This window comes from Podarcis pityusensis, assembly GCF_964106645.2.
Source record: "Podarcis pityusensis genome assembly, chromosome: 8".
Taxonomy (NCBI): domain Eukaryota; kingdom Metazoa; phylum Chordata; class Lepidosauria; order Squamata; family Lacertidae; genus Podarcis; species Podarcis pityusensis.
In genome coordinates this window covers 63,120,250-63,138,064 of record NC_138033.1, presented here as the reverse complement: position 1 = coordinate 63,138,064, position 17,815 = coordinate 63,120,250, and the positions used below count along the sequence as shown (strand labels likewise).

The 17,815-nt window shown below is 44.2% G+C and overlaps 1 protein-coding gene across 5 annotated transcripts in view; it reads right to left on the bottom strand.

The window, feature by feature from the left end:
- Positions 1 to 532: 532 nt before the first annotated feature.
- Positions 533 to 17,815, bottom strand: part of AJAP1 (adherens junctions associated protein 1) — a 122,461-nt gene continuing 105,178 nt past the window's right edge. For 2 of the 5 annotated variants that reach the window (XM_081017190.1, XM_081017191.1), the window contains exons 5-6: positions 5,597 to 5,707; positions 533 to 678 (exon numbers count right to left, since the gene is read on the bottom strand). In XM_081017190.1, the coding sequence (XP_080873316.1) occupies positions 657 to 678; positions 5,597 to 5,707 (133 nt within the window). In that variant the 3' untranslated portion in view covers positions 533 to 656. Of the gene's footprint in view, positions 679 to 5,596; positions 5,708 to 17,497; positions 17,630 to 17,815 lie in introns of those variants that run through there. The other 3 variants (XM_081017192.1, XM_081017193.1, XM_081017194.1) reach the window with 3 other exon arrangements.

Genomic DNA, 17,815 nt, shown 5'->3' with positions numbered 1-17,815 from the left:
AGTAGAAAACATCCATTTATTTAAGTTCATATATACTAAGCGTGTCAAACGGAATCATATTTATAACCCACAACACCCATTTCTTTGATGGTATTAATTTTTTTTTAGAAAAAAACAACAACCCAGAACATTTAAGATTTTTTTTCCAAAAATTTGCTACAGTACAAAAAGTGTTTGTGTTTATATATATATATATATTATATGTATAGTAACCAGAAATACTGACTTTATTAGAAGAGATATTCCCCACCCTTGCTTTCACTATATATTTTTTTTCTTTTTGACATGTATTCCGCTCTGCGTCACCTTCTGAAGACGTTTCCCCCAGGCGAATCATGGCACATTATGGTATTATTGGCACAGGTTCAAAAATAGAGTCACAGTCCACACATGTCCCAGACTGAAGCCATGGCTCTGTTTGGCTGGCTTCCATCTTCTTTCTTCCATCTTTGCTTGCAAGTTTATTCTCTCCCCACCCCAGACCCCACCCACAACCATCTTCTCCCATGAAAAATAATGCACTCCTCGAAAATTCAATCACTCGTAGGGGCAAATCCCTTTTTTATTATATAAAAATATATTTGGCTGTTCTTTGAGTCTTCCATCAGTAAACACAAATGGTAGGTATAGGTAACCCATTCCTTTTTTTTTTTTTTTTACAGGTTCACCAATGGAATCCTGTTAAGGACAAAAAGAAAATATTAAAATTAGCAGCATCCCACAATGATCTACAGTTTTTTGGGGTTTTTTATTTTTTAGTATTAGCCATGCATTAATTTTCAGTGGCTATCACCTTCCTTACAGCTCATTTTCGCCTTTAATTAAATTGACCAAATTTAGAGAAAATCAACAAAAACTCAAATAAAACAGTAGCCATGCACATAAGGACCCTCCACAGACCAAATATACAATCATCCAATGTAAAATGTAATTTTATTTCCTCTTTAAATAAAAACAGAACACGAGAGAGAGTCTAACCAAGACATGCTGAAATCACATCTGTTGGAACCAAAGCTACATAAATTAATTGATTCCATGGGGTTTAAATCTGAGCATGACTTGACATTAGATCACACCCAATGAAAATAATAATTTTTCTAGCCTGGTTAAGGTAGGTAACAATATGTACAGAAGCTTGAAGAAATACTTTTCAAATTATGGTTGTGGTTGTGTTGGTTCTGTATCACCCCTTCCTGCCACAGGAGCCCAGGGAGACTCACAGCATGCAATATATATATATATATATATATATATATATATATATCAGCATATGGAAATATTGAACTGTTTGGGACCCTTCACACAGATCTCGAAAGCCTGGACAAGTAAACACATCTTTGACTGACAATGAAAAACTGTCACTGTGGGAGGGAGTACCACAATTGGTGCACTGCCACCAAGAAGACCCTCATTTAAAACATAAGAACTCATTTAAAGTCCCTCATTGAAAACATGAGCGCCTCCTGGATCAGGCCACTATCCCATCTACTCCAGCTTCATGTTTTCTCAGTGGCCAACAAGATGCCTCTTCTGGGAAACCCTCAGGTAAGAGCTGAGGACAAGAGCACTTCTCTCTCTTTTCCTGTGGCTCCCAGAAATGGGTACAGTGGTACCTCAGGTTACATATGCTTCAGGTTACATACGCTTCAGGTTACATACTCTGCTAACCCAGAAATAGTGCTTCAGGTTAAGAACTTTGCTTCAGGTTGAGAACAGAAATCGTGCTCCGGCAGCGCAGCGGCAGCAGGAGGCCCCATTAGCTAAAGTGGTGCTTCAGTTAAAGAACAGTTTCAGGTTAAGTACGGACCTCCGGAACGAATTAAGTACTTAACCCGAGGTACCACTGTATTCAGAAGCATTGCTGTTTTGGACGGTGGAGGCAGAACATAGCCATCATAGCTAGTAGCACAAGAGCCAATTCCTGGGGGCCGAGTTCCCTTTCCCCCCACAAATAAAATATTTGAGAGGGCCAGGCCTCCCCAAAGTTGATGGGCTGCGTCTTGTGATCGATTATGCGGGGTGGGGCTTACCTGCCCCTTCCCCAATATTTTATTCAAGTTGGCACCCCTGGCTAGTTGCCTTTCATAGCCTTCTCCTCTTCAGGAGTTTATCTAATCCTCGTTTAGAGCCATCTGAGTTGCTGACCATCATTGCCTCCGGCAGGAGGTTAGTTCCACAGTTTATCTATGTGCTGTGAGGAGAAGGACTTTCTTTTCTCAGTCCTGCATCTTCCCACATTCAACTTCTTTGGATGTCATGAGTTCTAATGCTACGTTAGAGGGACAAATTTTTGCCGCGCCCCACTTTCTCCATGCCTTGCATAATTTTATAATCTTCCATTGTGTCACCTCTTACTCGTCTTTTCTCCGAATTAAGAAACCTCAAAATGCTGCAGCCTTGCACTGGCGGAGATGACTGGCAGAATCCAAGACCAGGGAGAAGAGTCAGTGGAAGAAGACTGGAAAAAGTTTAAAGACTATTTACAGAAATACTGTAAAATTAATGAATGTTAGAAAAATGTTGGAATGAAATTATATGGTTTTAGTAGAAATGTTATAAGGAATTAAGTATAAATAGATTAACAGAGTACTAAAGGGAAAAATAAGGTTAGAATTTGTTAAGATAATTAAAAGATAGAAAGCAGAGGAAGATGGAAAGGAATTGCTGAAACAATTAACAGAAGTGGAATACAAAAAGGGAGGTGTGAGGCGGTCACTGAAATAAGTGAATGAAAGATAAGATACGGAAATTGTTTGATGTTTTTTTCTAACAGTTTTTGTTCTGTTAGTTTAGTGGGTTGTGTAGTGTTTTTGTATTGTGTTGTGTTGTTCTTTTTTTGTTCTTATTTTTGTGTGTGTTTGAATTGTCGGAAAAGCAATAAATATTATTTTAAAAAAAACAAAAAAACAAAATGCTGCAGCCTTTCTTCACAGGGAAGTCGCTCCACAATACCTGTCGCCATGGTGACTGCCGTGCCCCCACCCACCCTCAGCCACAGACACACACACACAACTCCCCTGTATCACCTTCTCTCTTTGTAAGGCGACCGCCCTGAGCTGGGTTTCTGTGGGGTACATCTAACATTCCCTTCGTTCCTGTTCCCCCCCAGGGATACTATATACAGTGGTACCTCAGGTTACAGACGCTTCAGGTTACAGACTCCGATAACTGAGAACTAGTACATCGGGTTAAGAATTTGCTTCAGGATGAGAACAGAAATAGTGCAGCGGTGGTGCAGCAGCAGCAGGAGGCCCCATTAGCTAAAGTGGTGCTTCGGGTTAAGAACAGTTTCAGGTTAAGAATGGACCTCCAGAATGAATTAAGTTCTTAACCTGAGGTACCACTGTACCTGAATATTTCCCACATCTAATGTAGCCATTCAAGGGGCATGTGGTGTAAGGCAATGATCTATCAGGGCAGAAATAATAAATATAGGTCTCTATGATCACATACTGCAGGGTTTCCCAAACCTGGGACTCTAGCTGATTTTGGACTACAACTCCCATCATCCCTAGCTAGCAGGACCAGTGGCCAGGGATTATGGGAACTGTAGTCCAAAAGCAGCTAGAGAGCCAAGTTTGGGAAACCCTGACATACTGGACAGAAGCATATGATTTAAGTTTTGAGTTATCCTATCTGTTACTTTGTCTCATGTGGCTAATAAAAATGCAGACTCGATTCTATTGAAAACAAACCTCTTGCCATCCAAACTCTCTCTCCATCTCCAGCTCTAACTCCCACTCCAGCTACCACTCACTCCTAAACTCAACTGACTCCCTAAACTGTCTCCCACCAGCATTCAAACTCACTTTCAAACTCTCATTCAATCACCATTCACTTCCAATATAACATGCACGCTCTTTCTCCCCCTTGCAACCTAACAGATACTTTAAATCACATTTATGGTACTTTAATTACACCAGGAGCTGTTCTCCTACTTGCTGTTTTCACCAACCTTCCCCCCATTTCTCCTGCATTAACCCCTAGAGCTTCCACTTGCCACCCCAGGCAACTACTAAGCTTCCTTTTCACCTTCCTAACCCCATTTCCACATGCAAATCTAGGATTGTGATGTGGCACTACTAATCCTCCAGTGGGGGCTGTGTGATGACAGCCTTGCATTTTTATGTATATAGGAAGATATACACACAATATTGTTTACATAAACACCAGAACATCACAGTGATACCCATCAGTGGAACTCCAAGCAGGGTCACCCCAGCAGATCTCAGGGCACAGCTTGGCATAATAATAATAATAATATTATAATAATTTATTATTTATACCCCGCCCATCTGGCTGGGTTTTCCCAGCCACTCTGGGTGGCTTCCAACAAAAGATTAAAAATACATTAAAACATCAGTCATTAAAAACTCCCTTAAACAGGGCTTCAGATGTCTTCTAAACATCAGATAGTTGTTTATTTCTTTGACATCTGATGGGAGGGTGTTCCACAGGGTGGGCACCACTTCCGAGAAGGCCCTCTGCCTGGTTCCCTGTAACTTCGCTTCTCGCAGTGAGGGAACCACCAGAAGGCCCTCGGCGCTGGACCTCAGTGTCCAGGTTAAATGATGGGGGTGGAGACGCTCCTGGTAGGTATTAAGGAGCAATGTCACCAGCCCACACTCACTTAAGTTAACCAGTTATGGCCTATCAAAAAACAAAAACTGAATAACAACTACATACAAAGACAATCCCAAAATCAATTCTCTTCCGATACACAAAAGAGCTTCCCTAGACCAGATGAGACTACATGTTCCTCAATCGCTCTCCTACAAGCCGTGGGATGTGAGACCACACTTTCCCTCCCCACCAACCCGGTGCTAGTACCCCACCTCCAACACAGCTAGACATCCAAGTGTGCATGAGGAATAATGTTCACTTGGGGCATGCATGCATTCAATCCTACAGACTTACAAGCCAGCTTGCCTAGTCAATTTCCTAGACAAAATCAAGAAACCAACATTGTGATTAGAACCTCCACCCACTGGATTTTATGCCCTAATATCTAGTTCAGACTTGATGGGCTTGTGTGGATATCTGATGGTATCAGAGGTGAAGAGAGGGGGCTGGGTTGGCTGATGTTGGGGTTAGGCAATCAAGGAATAGATCATTTCTTATTATCTAGTCACCTGGGAAAGTTCCTTTTCATCTCAGGCTACCAACAAGTGATATTATACAAGCTATCTAATTTTAGTGCCGCATTGAAACATCTCCTGCATTTTTGACTATTGGTCATCAATTAATGAGAAAAGAACTTAAAACAAAAATACAGCACTTGATTGCAATGAAAAACCAAACCAAACCAAACCTCAGAGCTGTTTGCAAACAGAATAAAGCAATGAAATTATCAATAAAAACTGTTAAATTTAAAACATTTCAAAATACTAATTAAAATTAACTAAAATAGATTGAAAGAATATGTCAACATTCTACGTATCTGGGTGGGCTTGCCTAAAAAAGTTTTGAGTAGGTGCTGAAAAAAGTACGCTGAAGGTGCCTGCCTGATTTTAATGAATAGAATTGCATTCTATAAGCAGGTGGAACATTTCAATGACATTCTCATGAATGAGGTGCTGGGTTTTTTGTTACTTACCTTATTTTTGAGGTGATCGAGGGGTGTTTTGTGAAGGTCCTTCCATTTGCTCCACAAACCATCTCATCAGCGCTCTGCAATTTGCACCCTCCCTGGTTTCCCATGCTCAGCCTAGGGGGAGACATCATGAGGTCACTCCTCCGGCTGGGCTTTTTCTTTTTCAGATCAGGAAGTGTGGGCAGTCGGAGAAGCTGCAGAGTGCTGGAGAAATGTTGACTGCGGGATGGAGGGGAACCCCCACATACCACCTTCAGCCACCTTGGAAAGCTAAGGTAAGCTCCAAACCCCATACCCTGGTAAATTCTTCAAACAGATCTAGAGCGCCCCAAGAACAAGATGGGGTCTAGCAACATTTTGGAAGACAGATTCCCAAACAGATCATAGAATCATCGAATTGTAGGATTGGAAGGGACTTCAAGGGTCATCTAGCCCAACACCCTGCAATGCAGGAATCCTTGGCAGGTGGCCAACCATCCTCTGTTTAGAAACCTCCAATGAAGGACAGTCCACCACCATCCAAGGTAGTCTATTCTACTGTCAAACTGCTCTTACCATCAAAAAGTTCTTCCTAATGTTTAGTTGGAATCTCTTTCCTTGCAATTTGAATCCATTGGTTCGGAACCTACCCTCAGCAGCAGCAGAAAGCAAACTTGTTCCATCTTCCATGCGGCAGCCTTATAGATATTTGAAGATGATCATCACATCACCTCTCAGTCTTCTCTTCCCCAGCCTAAACATACTCAACTCCCTCAGCCATTCCCCAAAAGGCTTCATTTCCACAGCTCTTGAACATCTTGGTGCCTCTGGTTTAATTATTGCTTTGGTTAGAGTTGAGGCATCAGCCTGGAAAATACCTATGGATCCCTTCCAAATATGTGATCCTGCATATGTGAGGCTTAGTATCTGGTAGGAGAAACCTGCTGAACCAACCCAACCAGTACCTTTGTTGTGGTAATAACTTGGCCGGCTAGTTAAGTCCTGCCACGTACATGTCCAAAGAGGTTGCCATAGAGACACATGAGTGAGCCTTTTCCTATCTCACCTGGCTGGATGCCACATTATCTGGGGATGCTCAGGATGTATACATGTATACAGGTTGCATACATGAGTAAGTAAAACCGCACACACAAAAAATCATTACAGCCTCCTCTGACTTTCATTCCAAGAAAACCAAACCCTGGGGAAAGGGCTGGCATTTCTGGAATCTCTTTCCACTTGGGGATTGGAATGTGTGCAGCATTATGATGGATAGGAAACACAAAAGCTATACTCACTGAAGGGGTTGAGGCATAAAATGTATCTTGGAGGTTCTAGGGGTTCAAAGAAGCAAGGAGGGCAACATTTAAAATATGACATCCCTGCTCATTTGCACTGTGGTTTTGATGGGAAAAGGAGAGAGAGAAGGGGAAGCACTGTGAACATTTTATAAATAGGGAAGCGGGGGCAGGAGGGGAATAACAAATGCTGCCACCTTGCAGTGATGCAGAATTAAGAAAGACAGGGGATTTCCCCATTGAGGCATCAGGTCTGTTGCTGGGAGAACAGGAGGCTGAACTAGATAATAAAGTAAGAAGAGCCTGCTGGATCAGGCTAATGACCCATCCAGTCCAGCATCATGTTCTCACAGTGGCCAGTCAGATGCACCAATGGGAAGTCTGAAAACAGGATCTGAGAATTATTATTATTATTATTATTATTATTATTATTATTACTACCCTGCCCATCCAGCTGGGTTTCACCAGCCACTTGGGGTGGCACCCAACAGATTAAATACAAAACAAAACATCAAATATTAAAAACTTCCCTAAACAGGTCTGCCTTCAGATGTCTTCTAAAAGTCAGATAGTTGTTTATTTCCTTGACATCTGATGGGAGGGCATTCCACAGGGCGGGCGCCACCACCGAGAAGGCCCTCTGCCTGGTTCCCTGTAACCTCACTTCTCACAGTGAGGGAACCACCAGAAGGCCCTTGGAACTGGACCTCAGTGAACAATGGGAGTGGAGACGCTCCTTCAGGTATACTGAGCCAAGGCCATTTAGGGCTTTAAAGGTCAGCACCAACACTTTGAATTGTAGCCTTCTCCCCTACAGTGGTTTCCTGCAACTCACATTCAGATGCATGACTTCCTCTGAACATGGAAAAAAAGCCATCTTTGCTAGTAGCCACCAATAGCCTTACCCTGCATGGATTTGTCAAATCCTCTTTTAAAGCCATTACTGCCTCCCGTGGGAGCAAGTGCCATGGTTTAACTACGTGCTGCATGAAGAATCATAGAACCATAGGATTGCAGAATTGTAAGGGGTCTCAAGGATCTAGTCCAACCCTCTGCAATACAGGAACCACGGCTAAAGAATCCCTGACACATGGCCATCCAACCTCTGCTTAAAAACCTCCAGTGAAGGAGATTCCACCATCTTTCAAGGTGGTCCACTCCACCATTACTCTGTTATCACCAGGTTGGGCCCTGTTTTCATTTGAGGACTTTATTTGACGTGTCCTGAATCTTCCAACAGATGGGCCTTTGGTCTGATCCAGCAAGACTAACTGCTTATGTTCTTATTGATGCAACTTATTGACATTATGCTATGATTTGACTCAGCTGAAAACTACAATGATGAAGCTGCTCTGAAAGCTCAGCTTGTAGTGCTGTATTTGTGGTCAGGGCTGGCCCACCCATGAGGCAAGTTGAGGCAGTGGCCCCTCCAGACAGCTGGGAGGGACAGGAGATCCAGCCTCCAAGGAGAGCACCGCTCACTGCCTCCTATGCTTGACAGCCACTGCCACTTCCTCCACTGAACATCCATGCAGCACCAGGTGGCAGGGGATGCATGGCAGCAGAGGGCACATAGTGGTGGTTGCAGAAACAAGGGCAGCGTTTTCTCTTTTGCTTCCAGCAGCAAAAAGTCCTGGGCATTCCTGTCTGCAGTGGCCTCTTGTAATGCGCCAGTAATTCAAAATGTCCAAAGCATGAACCAGCCCTCATGAATGTGACCTCCTCGCCAGAGGAAGGGAAGCAGCAGCACATGGCCCCGATCCTGTTCTGAGGTGTTCACCTCTCCTCCTCCCGACCACTTAGCCCACAAGTGTGCAATCTGGGTGCGGGTGAGAGAGAGGAGAGGTTTTTAGTATCACTACACATTTAATTTAGATTAAGGGACGCGTTAGCAAAACCGTAAATCATCATTAGAGTTACATCTATTGAGGATTAGCCGACATGCAGGAGATAAGTACCATGTATTGCAACTAAACTTTAATTACATTTAAAGTTAATTGCTGTTTGTGCAATGGCTAGCAGGCTAGACTCAAAAGGGGCACACCCCTCTCTCAACACTGCCATTCATATCTCTTTTTTGAGGGGGAGGTTTAGAAAGAGTTCTGTTTATGGTTGTTCTGGAGGTCCTTTTCTCACAACCTGCTTCGTGGCCTTTATTGAGAGCCAATGGGGTGTAGTGGTTAAGGTGTTGGACTCGGGAGATCAAGGTCCAAAACCTCTTATCCTAACCTACCTCATAGGGTTGTGGGAAATGAATGAGGAGGGGGAGGACCATGTATCCATCACATTGAGCTCCTTGGGGAGGGGGGAAGGATAGAAATGCAACAATTAAATAAACAAACCAGGGAGCGATGACCTTGCCAGGTTACCAACCATAAAGCAAACATACAACAGGAAGCCAGACCCTGGAGCTAAAATGATTCAGAGAGAAGTGGATGAAGCAAAATTGTACATTTCTCCATCTCAGCCTTTGTCAGTCTGGTGGCCTCCAGATCTTCTGTGCTACAACCCCTTGGTTGACAGGAGTTGTAGTCTGGAACCTTGTGGGGGGTGGGGAAGCAAAGGCTAGCTGATTGAAGCATATTTCATTTATAACCAAAAAAGGCACTATAGTAGACTTGTAGCTTGAAATCATGGAGACGGGTTGGATGGGTGAAAGGTCCCACAGATTGTCTCCAGGCTCGCCTCTTATTCCCACCTCCATGCCAGTTCATCTCTCGGGATCTGATGGGTTCCATCCTATCCCCATCCCCTTCAGAATAAAGCTACATCATCAAGATGAAAATTCTAAGTACAAATGGGAACCACAAACCACTGGGATAGACACTGCTACCAGCAAGTTGAGGGAAAAAATGCTCCCCAACATTGAAAACAACTGAAAAGCTCCAAGTTGGGGAGGGGGGGTGTCTGAAGGAATTATAGGACCATAGAACTGTAGCGTTGGAAGGGATCCCCAAGGATCCTCCAGTCCAACCCCCTGAAACTCAGGAATCACAACTAAAGAATTTCTGACTGGTGACCATCCGCACTCTGCTGAAAAGCTTCCAATGAAGGAGAGTCAATCAACTTCTGAGGGAATCTGTTCCAGTGTCGAACAGCTCTTACCTCAGAAGTTCTTCCTAATGTTTAATGCTGGAGGAGACTCTTGAGGGTCCCATGGACTGCAAGAAGATCAAACCTATCAGGAAATCGGCCCTGAGTGCTCACTGGAAGGACAGATCCTGAAGCTGAGGCTCCAATACTTTGGCCACCTCATGAGAAGAGAAGACTTCCTGGAAAAGACCCTGATGCCGGGAAAGATTGAGGGCACAAGGAGAAGGGGACGACAGAGGACGAGATGGTTGGACAGTGTTCTTGAAGCTAAGAACATGAGTTTGACCAAGCTGCGGGAGGCAGTGGAAGACAGGAGTGTCTGGTGTGCTCTGGTCCATGGGGTCACGAAGAGTCGGACCCGACTAAACAACTAAACAACAACAACAACAAATGTTTATCTGGAATCTCCTTTCTTATCATTTGAATCCATTGGTTCAATCCTTTGGGACAGTGGAAAACAAGCAACCCCTGCTCCAATATGGAGTCCTCTCCTACCTCACGTTGAGTTTCCAGGTCCCCAAATCATGCGGTGATCTGAAATCTTAATTAACAGCCTTCTTCCTGATACTTAATCTCCAGCCCCACCACCAGCGCAACACAGTTCTCTGACTGCCCCTCAAGACGAGATGAGCTACTTTACGTGGACTAATACTAAAAAAGCTTTTGTTGGCATCAGGCAGAATCAGGCCAGGACACCAGGTACCTCCAGCTTGCACAGTAACAGTAACCCAGCCTGATGCTGCGGCTTATATCACTGTGCAATGCCAAATCGGAACCCCCTTGGAACATCCCCTATACCACAAGCTGTCCTGCACACACACACACACACACACACACACACGTACGTAACAATTTGATCTTAGCTGAACCACCAGATCTGGTTTCTCAGCACTGTGCAGACACTAATAAGCGCTGCAGAATGAAGCTACAGAGACAGAGATGTGTCAGTAGCAACCTGTATATTTATTACGCTCTTAACAGCTTTTCTCCATGGCCTCAATTTGCAAACTAGGTCACTCCTTGATGTGGAATCTTCTGTGACCTCAATTTGGTGCCTTCTTAGTCAAAGGAAGAGGAGCAAGAGTCCCTGGGATGGCAGCCAAGCAGATATTCACAACTGGAGGCCCAAAGGACTTATGTGGGCTCTTTTATGCTTCTTGAGGATTTTTTTTTATCACCTCTTCTCATCCAAATTACGGTTCTCAGGGAGCACCTCCTCCTATAAGCATCTCTCTCTGTTTCCTTAGAAAGTGAAATGAGGTCTTGTTGCATGCTTCTTTGCCTGTCTCTTATTTCTTGGGGGCACTTACAGCCCATCTTTCCGGGTGAAAATTAAAACACCCAAGGCAGAGAAAACGGGTGGTAAGGTGGGGGAGGAAAGTTGCTCTGGGACTTATTTCAGAGCAGGAATGGTGTTGTCATCAGCTGGGGAAAGAGAATTGGGAGGGGGGAATCAAAGGCTGGGAACATCTTTCCTTTCCTTTGAGGTGCTTCCTGCTTCATGCTGATAGTTCAAATGGTTGCATTTTTTGGCAGGGTTGTTAGCATTTCTAATGAAAAGCTAATGGTTGCCTTTCAGCTCACACTGAAACCTCAATAGGTTTGCTTGGAATTATGCTTGGTCTGGTGCATCGGTGAGAATGCAAAATGTCAGAAGAAGAAGAAGAAGAAGAAGAAGAAGAAGAAGAAGAAGAAGAAGAAGAAGAAGAAGAAACTTATGCAAAAGGAAATAGGTAATGTAACTATTATTTCTACTGGTGAGCTCCACCCAGAGAAGCTGAATAAATTCAAGGAGTCTTTCCAATTTCTCCAGAGAATTCCAAGAGGCCCTTTCTACATGGCTCTAATTCAGGATTCAGGCGTAAAGTTTTAATAAGAATAGAGTTAGTGCTTAGTTGAACTGACTGTTTAGAGGAGGGATTTTTGGTGGCATTGAAAAGCGACCACTTTCCCATTTTATCATTTCTTGGCAATTTTGCAAACAGTGCCCTCACTTGCCATTTATACTACCTTCACTTGCAATCTCACCCACTCTGTCCCAGGGGCTGGAATAATACACACTTCCATATCAATATATTATAAATATTATTAAAGAGCTAATTTCCCTTGTATAGAAATGTTGCAGACTTCACAGAGCATGTCCATCGACTTTTGAAGGATGTAAGCAATACTCTGGGGTTCTTTTCTTTTCTTGTTTTCCCCTAGAACTACACAGAATAATATTTTATAGGTCCAGAGCTGTATTTGGTTTTTTGCTGTAAGATATTGCTGATTTAACCAAGGATTTCTTCTCAGGAAGGGTATTGGAGAGAATGTTAATAACTAACAACAGATGGACTACAGGGTTCCCACAGGGTCCAAAGTTCCAGGAGGATTTGATTGGCTGAATTGTTCTTCAAGATGCAGTGTTGATGGGCTGGTTATAATAATCTATAATAATTTACAGAATTTGTGGAGGTGGTTCTCAGGGTACAGAAGGGACTTCTGAACCAGATGCCTGCTACACACCTGTTTGTTTGTTTTTAATGCCATGTAAGAAGCAGAACAATGTTCAGTTATTTAATGGTTTTTAGTACAAGGAAAGGGGCCTTTGGGATTTCTGCACCTTCCTGTTCAGGTGGGACAACATTTGCTGTTCCAGCTCAGCAACAAAACATATTGTGCTGTCCCTGCTGGTAGTAGGCGAATGGCAGCTAGTTCAGCAAAAGTAAGGTCTCTCCCACCCACCCCCTTCCCCTGCTCTGTCTTGGAGCCTTACACCAAGCCAGCTCATTGGTCCATCTTCATGTGTTCCCAACCTAGTGTACCTGACAGGCACCATGATGCCTTCAAAGGCCTTCCTTGATGCCCCCAGGTTGAACCATACTCTGCAGATTCCCAGCTTTCATTCATTTCTTTTCTTAAAAAAAGAGATTTCTAGCATTTTTAGAACCAGCGATATGAGTCCAAATGTACAGACAGCATTTTGTGTGAGACACTGGCCAGCTCAACCATTTCAGTGTTTTACTTTGGCCCTCCACCCACAAATATTGCCTCCCACTGGGGAAAAAAAGAAAATATCTGGAAAAGATTTCTGCAGACACTGTAGCTGAAGATGCCTTCAGCATGCTAAACATGGCCCTCCCCCTAAAAGGTGTACTGAGATTGTTGTTGTTGTCGTTTAGTCGTTTAGTCGTGTCCGACTCTTCGTGACCCCATGGACCAGAGCACGCCAGGCACTCCTGTCTTCGTACTGAGATAGCTGTATTGATGGTCTGACTTGGTACAAGGCAGCTTTCTAGGCCCCATCCTCATCCTGAGCCTCTGACAATCTCATATTTCATCTCAGCAGCCCCCGAAATAGCTGTGTGGAGCAGCTTCAGCGGAGGCCGTTAACTTTTTATTCTCTTTTCTGTTCTAATCTAATTACCTTTTTGTAATGCTCAGTGGCTGGGCATGATGTTAAACGGGCAATTCCGAGCAAGTCACAGTTAGCGAAGGCTGGAAAATTTCATTTAGGGGAGATCCGTGATTCATTATGATGGTTCGGGGAGGAGGCAGATTCGAGACTGACCAATTAATTTGCTCGACTGCTTGTCTTAAAACTGGCCTGGCTACCCTACAGTGAAATGGCGGGTTATGTCTAATAGCTTTTCCCCTCCCGCTGCAGTCTACAAGGCCACCTTCAAAGGAACAACATGAAAGACACCGCAGATACTAAAGGAGAGAGAGGGGGGAATGGCTGTAACATTTCTAGTATCATCAGACCTTAGTGGGAATTCGGAATCATAAGAACAAAGAAAGAAAAAAAGAACACAAGAAAAGCCCTGCTGGATCAAGCCAATGGTCCATCTAGTTTCAGTTCTCACAATGGCCCACCAGATGCCCAAATAGGAAACCTGAAAGCAGGACCTGAGCCCAAGAGCCCTCTCTCCTCCTGTGATTTCCACCAACTGGTACAGTGGTACCTTGGTTTACGAACTTAATCCATTCCAGAAGTCCATTCTTAAACCAAAGCGTTCTTAAACCAAGGTGTGCTTTCCCACAGCAGTGGGGGACTCAATTTACAAATGGAACACACTCGACAGGAAGCGGAACATGTTCCGCTTCCAAGGCAAAGTTCACAAACCAAAACACCTACTTCCGGGTTTGCAGCGTTCTTAATCCAAGTTGTTCATAAACTAAGCTGTCCTTAAACCAAGGTACCACTGTATTCAGAAGCATTATTGCTTACAACACGTATTCAGAGGCAGAGCAGAGCCATCCTGGCTGGCAGCCACCCATAGCCCTCTCCTCCATGAATTTGTCTAACACTCTTTTTAAAACCATCTAGGCTGGCTTCTGTTGCTTCTTCCTGCAGGAGTGAGTTACATATTTTAACTATGTGCTGCATGGAGGAGCACGAATCTGTCCTCAGTCTTCTGACACTCAGCTTCCTTGGATGTCCACAAGTTGTAGTGTTGCTACCCACTTTCTCCATGCCATGCATCATTTTACAAATTCTGATCATGTCCCCTCTTACTCTCCTTTACTCTAAACTAAGCTTCCAAGCCTTGCCGCTCCACCTTGACCAAGCCAGAACATCAGCACATCTGTCGCAGAATATACCTTTGGGGGAGGACTGTGCCCTAAGCAGTAGCAAAAGGGACAAATGGAGATCACATGAATGGATCTGTACCACCATGGTGCCCACTACTGAAAGAGAACCCACAGTGGTGAAGACACCACCCCCACGTAGCTGTCAACTTTCAGATTTGAAAATAAGGGATCAGCAGCCTCAAAAATAAGGGATCAGCAGCCTCACCTGTCCCTGAGACAGTCTACGGGATATCTAACAATCCGGGATAGCAGCGGGAAACGGCGCTGGAATAAGGGAATTTCCCGCAAAAAAAGGGAAGGTTGACAGCTATGCACCCCCAGCACAACCTTTGCATCACCACACACACACACATTCACTCATACTCATGCAACCCTATGTGTCTCATTGACACTGACTGCCATGACCCCATTACTGCCGTTCCCCAGGCAGGTCTTCAAACCTTATGCTGCACACAAGGGCTGTTTTGTATGAACCCAAGTGATGATCATAGAATTTTAGAATTGTATACTTGGAAGGGACCCCAAATGCCATCCAGTCCAACCCCCTGCAATGCAGGAATCACAGCTGAAGAATCCCTGAGAGCTGGCCATCCAAACTCTCCTTAAAAACCTCGGTCGAAGGACAGACCACCACCTTCCAAGGGAGTCTATTCCACTCTCAAACAGCTCTTACCGCCAGCAAATTCTTCCCAATGTTTAGCTAGGATCTCGTTTCTTGCCATTTGAATCCATTGGTTGGGGTCCTTCCCTCCGGAGCAGCCAGAAACAAGCTCATCCCACCTTCCATGTGAATGTCCTTCAGATATGTGAAGGTGGTTATCAGAAGGGTGAGGGCACACAGCACACAGCCCCCTGGGTAGGATGCCTGCAGAGAACACTCACAGCCTTGCTGTGAGAAGACCCACCTAAGCTGGGTTTACCTTCTCCTGGAAGATGCAGCTGGTGATGCAGAGGTAGAGCCTAGATTTTTTTTGGTGGGGTTTCCTTGCCTGGTCTCCTGCCTTCCTGATGCCCTGCTCCCTGACAGTCATGGACCATTCATTCCAACCCTTGGAAATTCATGGCTGTCTGAACCCGACTCATCCAACACCCAAGTCCCTCTGCATAGACCTGATTTATTGATTGAGTCGGGTGGACAGCCGTCCTATATGCCCACCCAAAAAGTCACTGGGTATGTGTGGATACACCCCCACCAGGTCCATGCAGCGCTTGTCTGAGGTCCAGGGTGGAAGTCTTGTTAGAATAAAGTTATAAACTCAAACAAAAAAGCAGCCAGTCCCTGTTGAGGGCCTCCACCTGGCTTAGCCCTCTGAGGCCTGGGGCAAGTGTACCCAACTGCCCCCCCCATCCCTGCACGGGCCTGCAACCCACCTCGCTAGGATCTCCTACATCCAGTTCCTTTTGTCTTCAAATGGATATACTGTGGGGTGAGGCAGAATAAATTGCAATGAGCTTTTGTTTTTAGAATGAAACCAGTTTCTCCAGAAGTGCTTTTCATGAGCAAAAAATAAAAATACACAGTAGGTTGAGATTGTGTTTGGGAGCGGGAAAGGACTCGGTTTCCATGGATTCTAGAATAAAATGTCATTCGTACACAGCCTGCAATTCCTTTCCTCTGAAATGATGCTCTTGAAGGCACATAAGGAATGGGAGGCGGCAAAAGCAAACTGTGGGTGGGTGAGAAGGGTGTATCCCTGGGTAATGGAACCACTGGAAGACCAGAGAAGTTCTCCCACTTCTTTCGATGCTTCAGAGGCTTTAGCCAAGTTAACCCCTTGAATATGTGCCTTCCCCTACTTTGCTGTGCTGTAAATCACAGCTTGCAAAAACAGAATAGTTTTCTCACCTTGCCTAAGAAACCTTGCCACAGTTTTCTGTCTCTGGTTCACCACAAGACCAAGACACCTGAACAACTATCATTATGGATGGAGAAATGAGTTTGAAGATAAAGTTTAATGGTTGGTTGGTTGGTTTTGTGGGCGGGGTAAACTTTGTACCCCCTAAACTCCAGTTTTGCTCCAAATTTCCTACTGGATGATGCTGTGAACCACCCTGAGATCTACGGATGAAGGGGGTATACAAATTAATTAATCTCTAAAAGAAGCTGAATTATTTGTGGAAGGAAGGGCAAATTTTGGAAGGTGATTTTGCAAAACAAAACAAAACAAAAACCAATGCCTTTTTTTTCCCTTCTCTGACTCACCCCCCTCTTCCTCTCCATCCATCTAATTCAAGGACTGAGGACCTGTAGTCCTTCAGATTTCGCTGCAATACAGCCCGCATCACCCCTGAACATGGGCTACGTTGGTTATCCAACAGAAGTAGGAGTTCCTCAACATCCTCCCACCATCCCTGTTTGAATTTAGACCATGTGCTTTAGAGATGCCTGTACAATATTGTTACCCATCCTAAGCACCAAATAAAAAGGCATGTGTGTGTTCTATTACAGAAGTGGCAAAACACCAGACCCTCTCCTTGTTTCTTCACTAGACATTTTTTATAACTAAATGTTTAGGAATCCTGACTTGTAATCAATTATTACAAAACAATCTGAAGCAATAACATCAGGTAAGGAAATGAAAGCAACTCATTACAATAATTTAAATTCATCTGAAACATGCTTAACGTTAGTTGTTCCAATGCCACCTCTGCATGCAAGCAATTTCAGCCCTGCTGTGATAAGCGCCTTGCGTAACTGCGATAATCTAAAACAGATTAAAAACAAAGGTTCGATAGATTAATGTAGCAGCAAATGTTTGGCGTTTGCAGAGCAAAAGTCGTGCTCGCTTTCCCTCTTTTTCTTTTTCTGTGTAAACTAGCAAGGCATTTTAATTAAAAGCATCGGGGAGCTCCCTTCGATCACAGCAGGGGTGCAATTGGAAAGTGTGGGAGGGATTTCACTGGGCGGACAGATTGGTGATTTGGGAATAAAAATGGCGGAAGAGAAGGTACGTACCAGGAAATGGACACATGGCGTCTGCCCTGCCCCCAGGAAATAAAACAGACTTCGGCTGGTCAACAGGAGATTTCAAACCATTTCTCAGACACAAAGGCCACAGGGATTAGATGCCGATCGGAGGAGGAGGGTCTGCAGCAAGCAGAAAAATCGACTGGCACGTGGCAATGTGTAACACACAGCAAGTAAATCTAGCTATGTCTGCAGCCCAAAATCAGCTTTTTCTTTTCATATTTTGAGTGGGGACTATAATTTCAAAACGATGCTTTGGATGGTTGTATTGGCTTCTGCAGGTGTTCCAAGAGGAAAGTGGAGGTT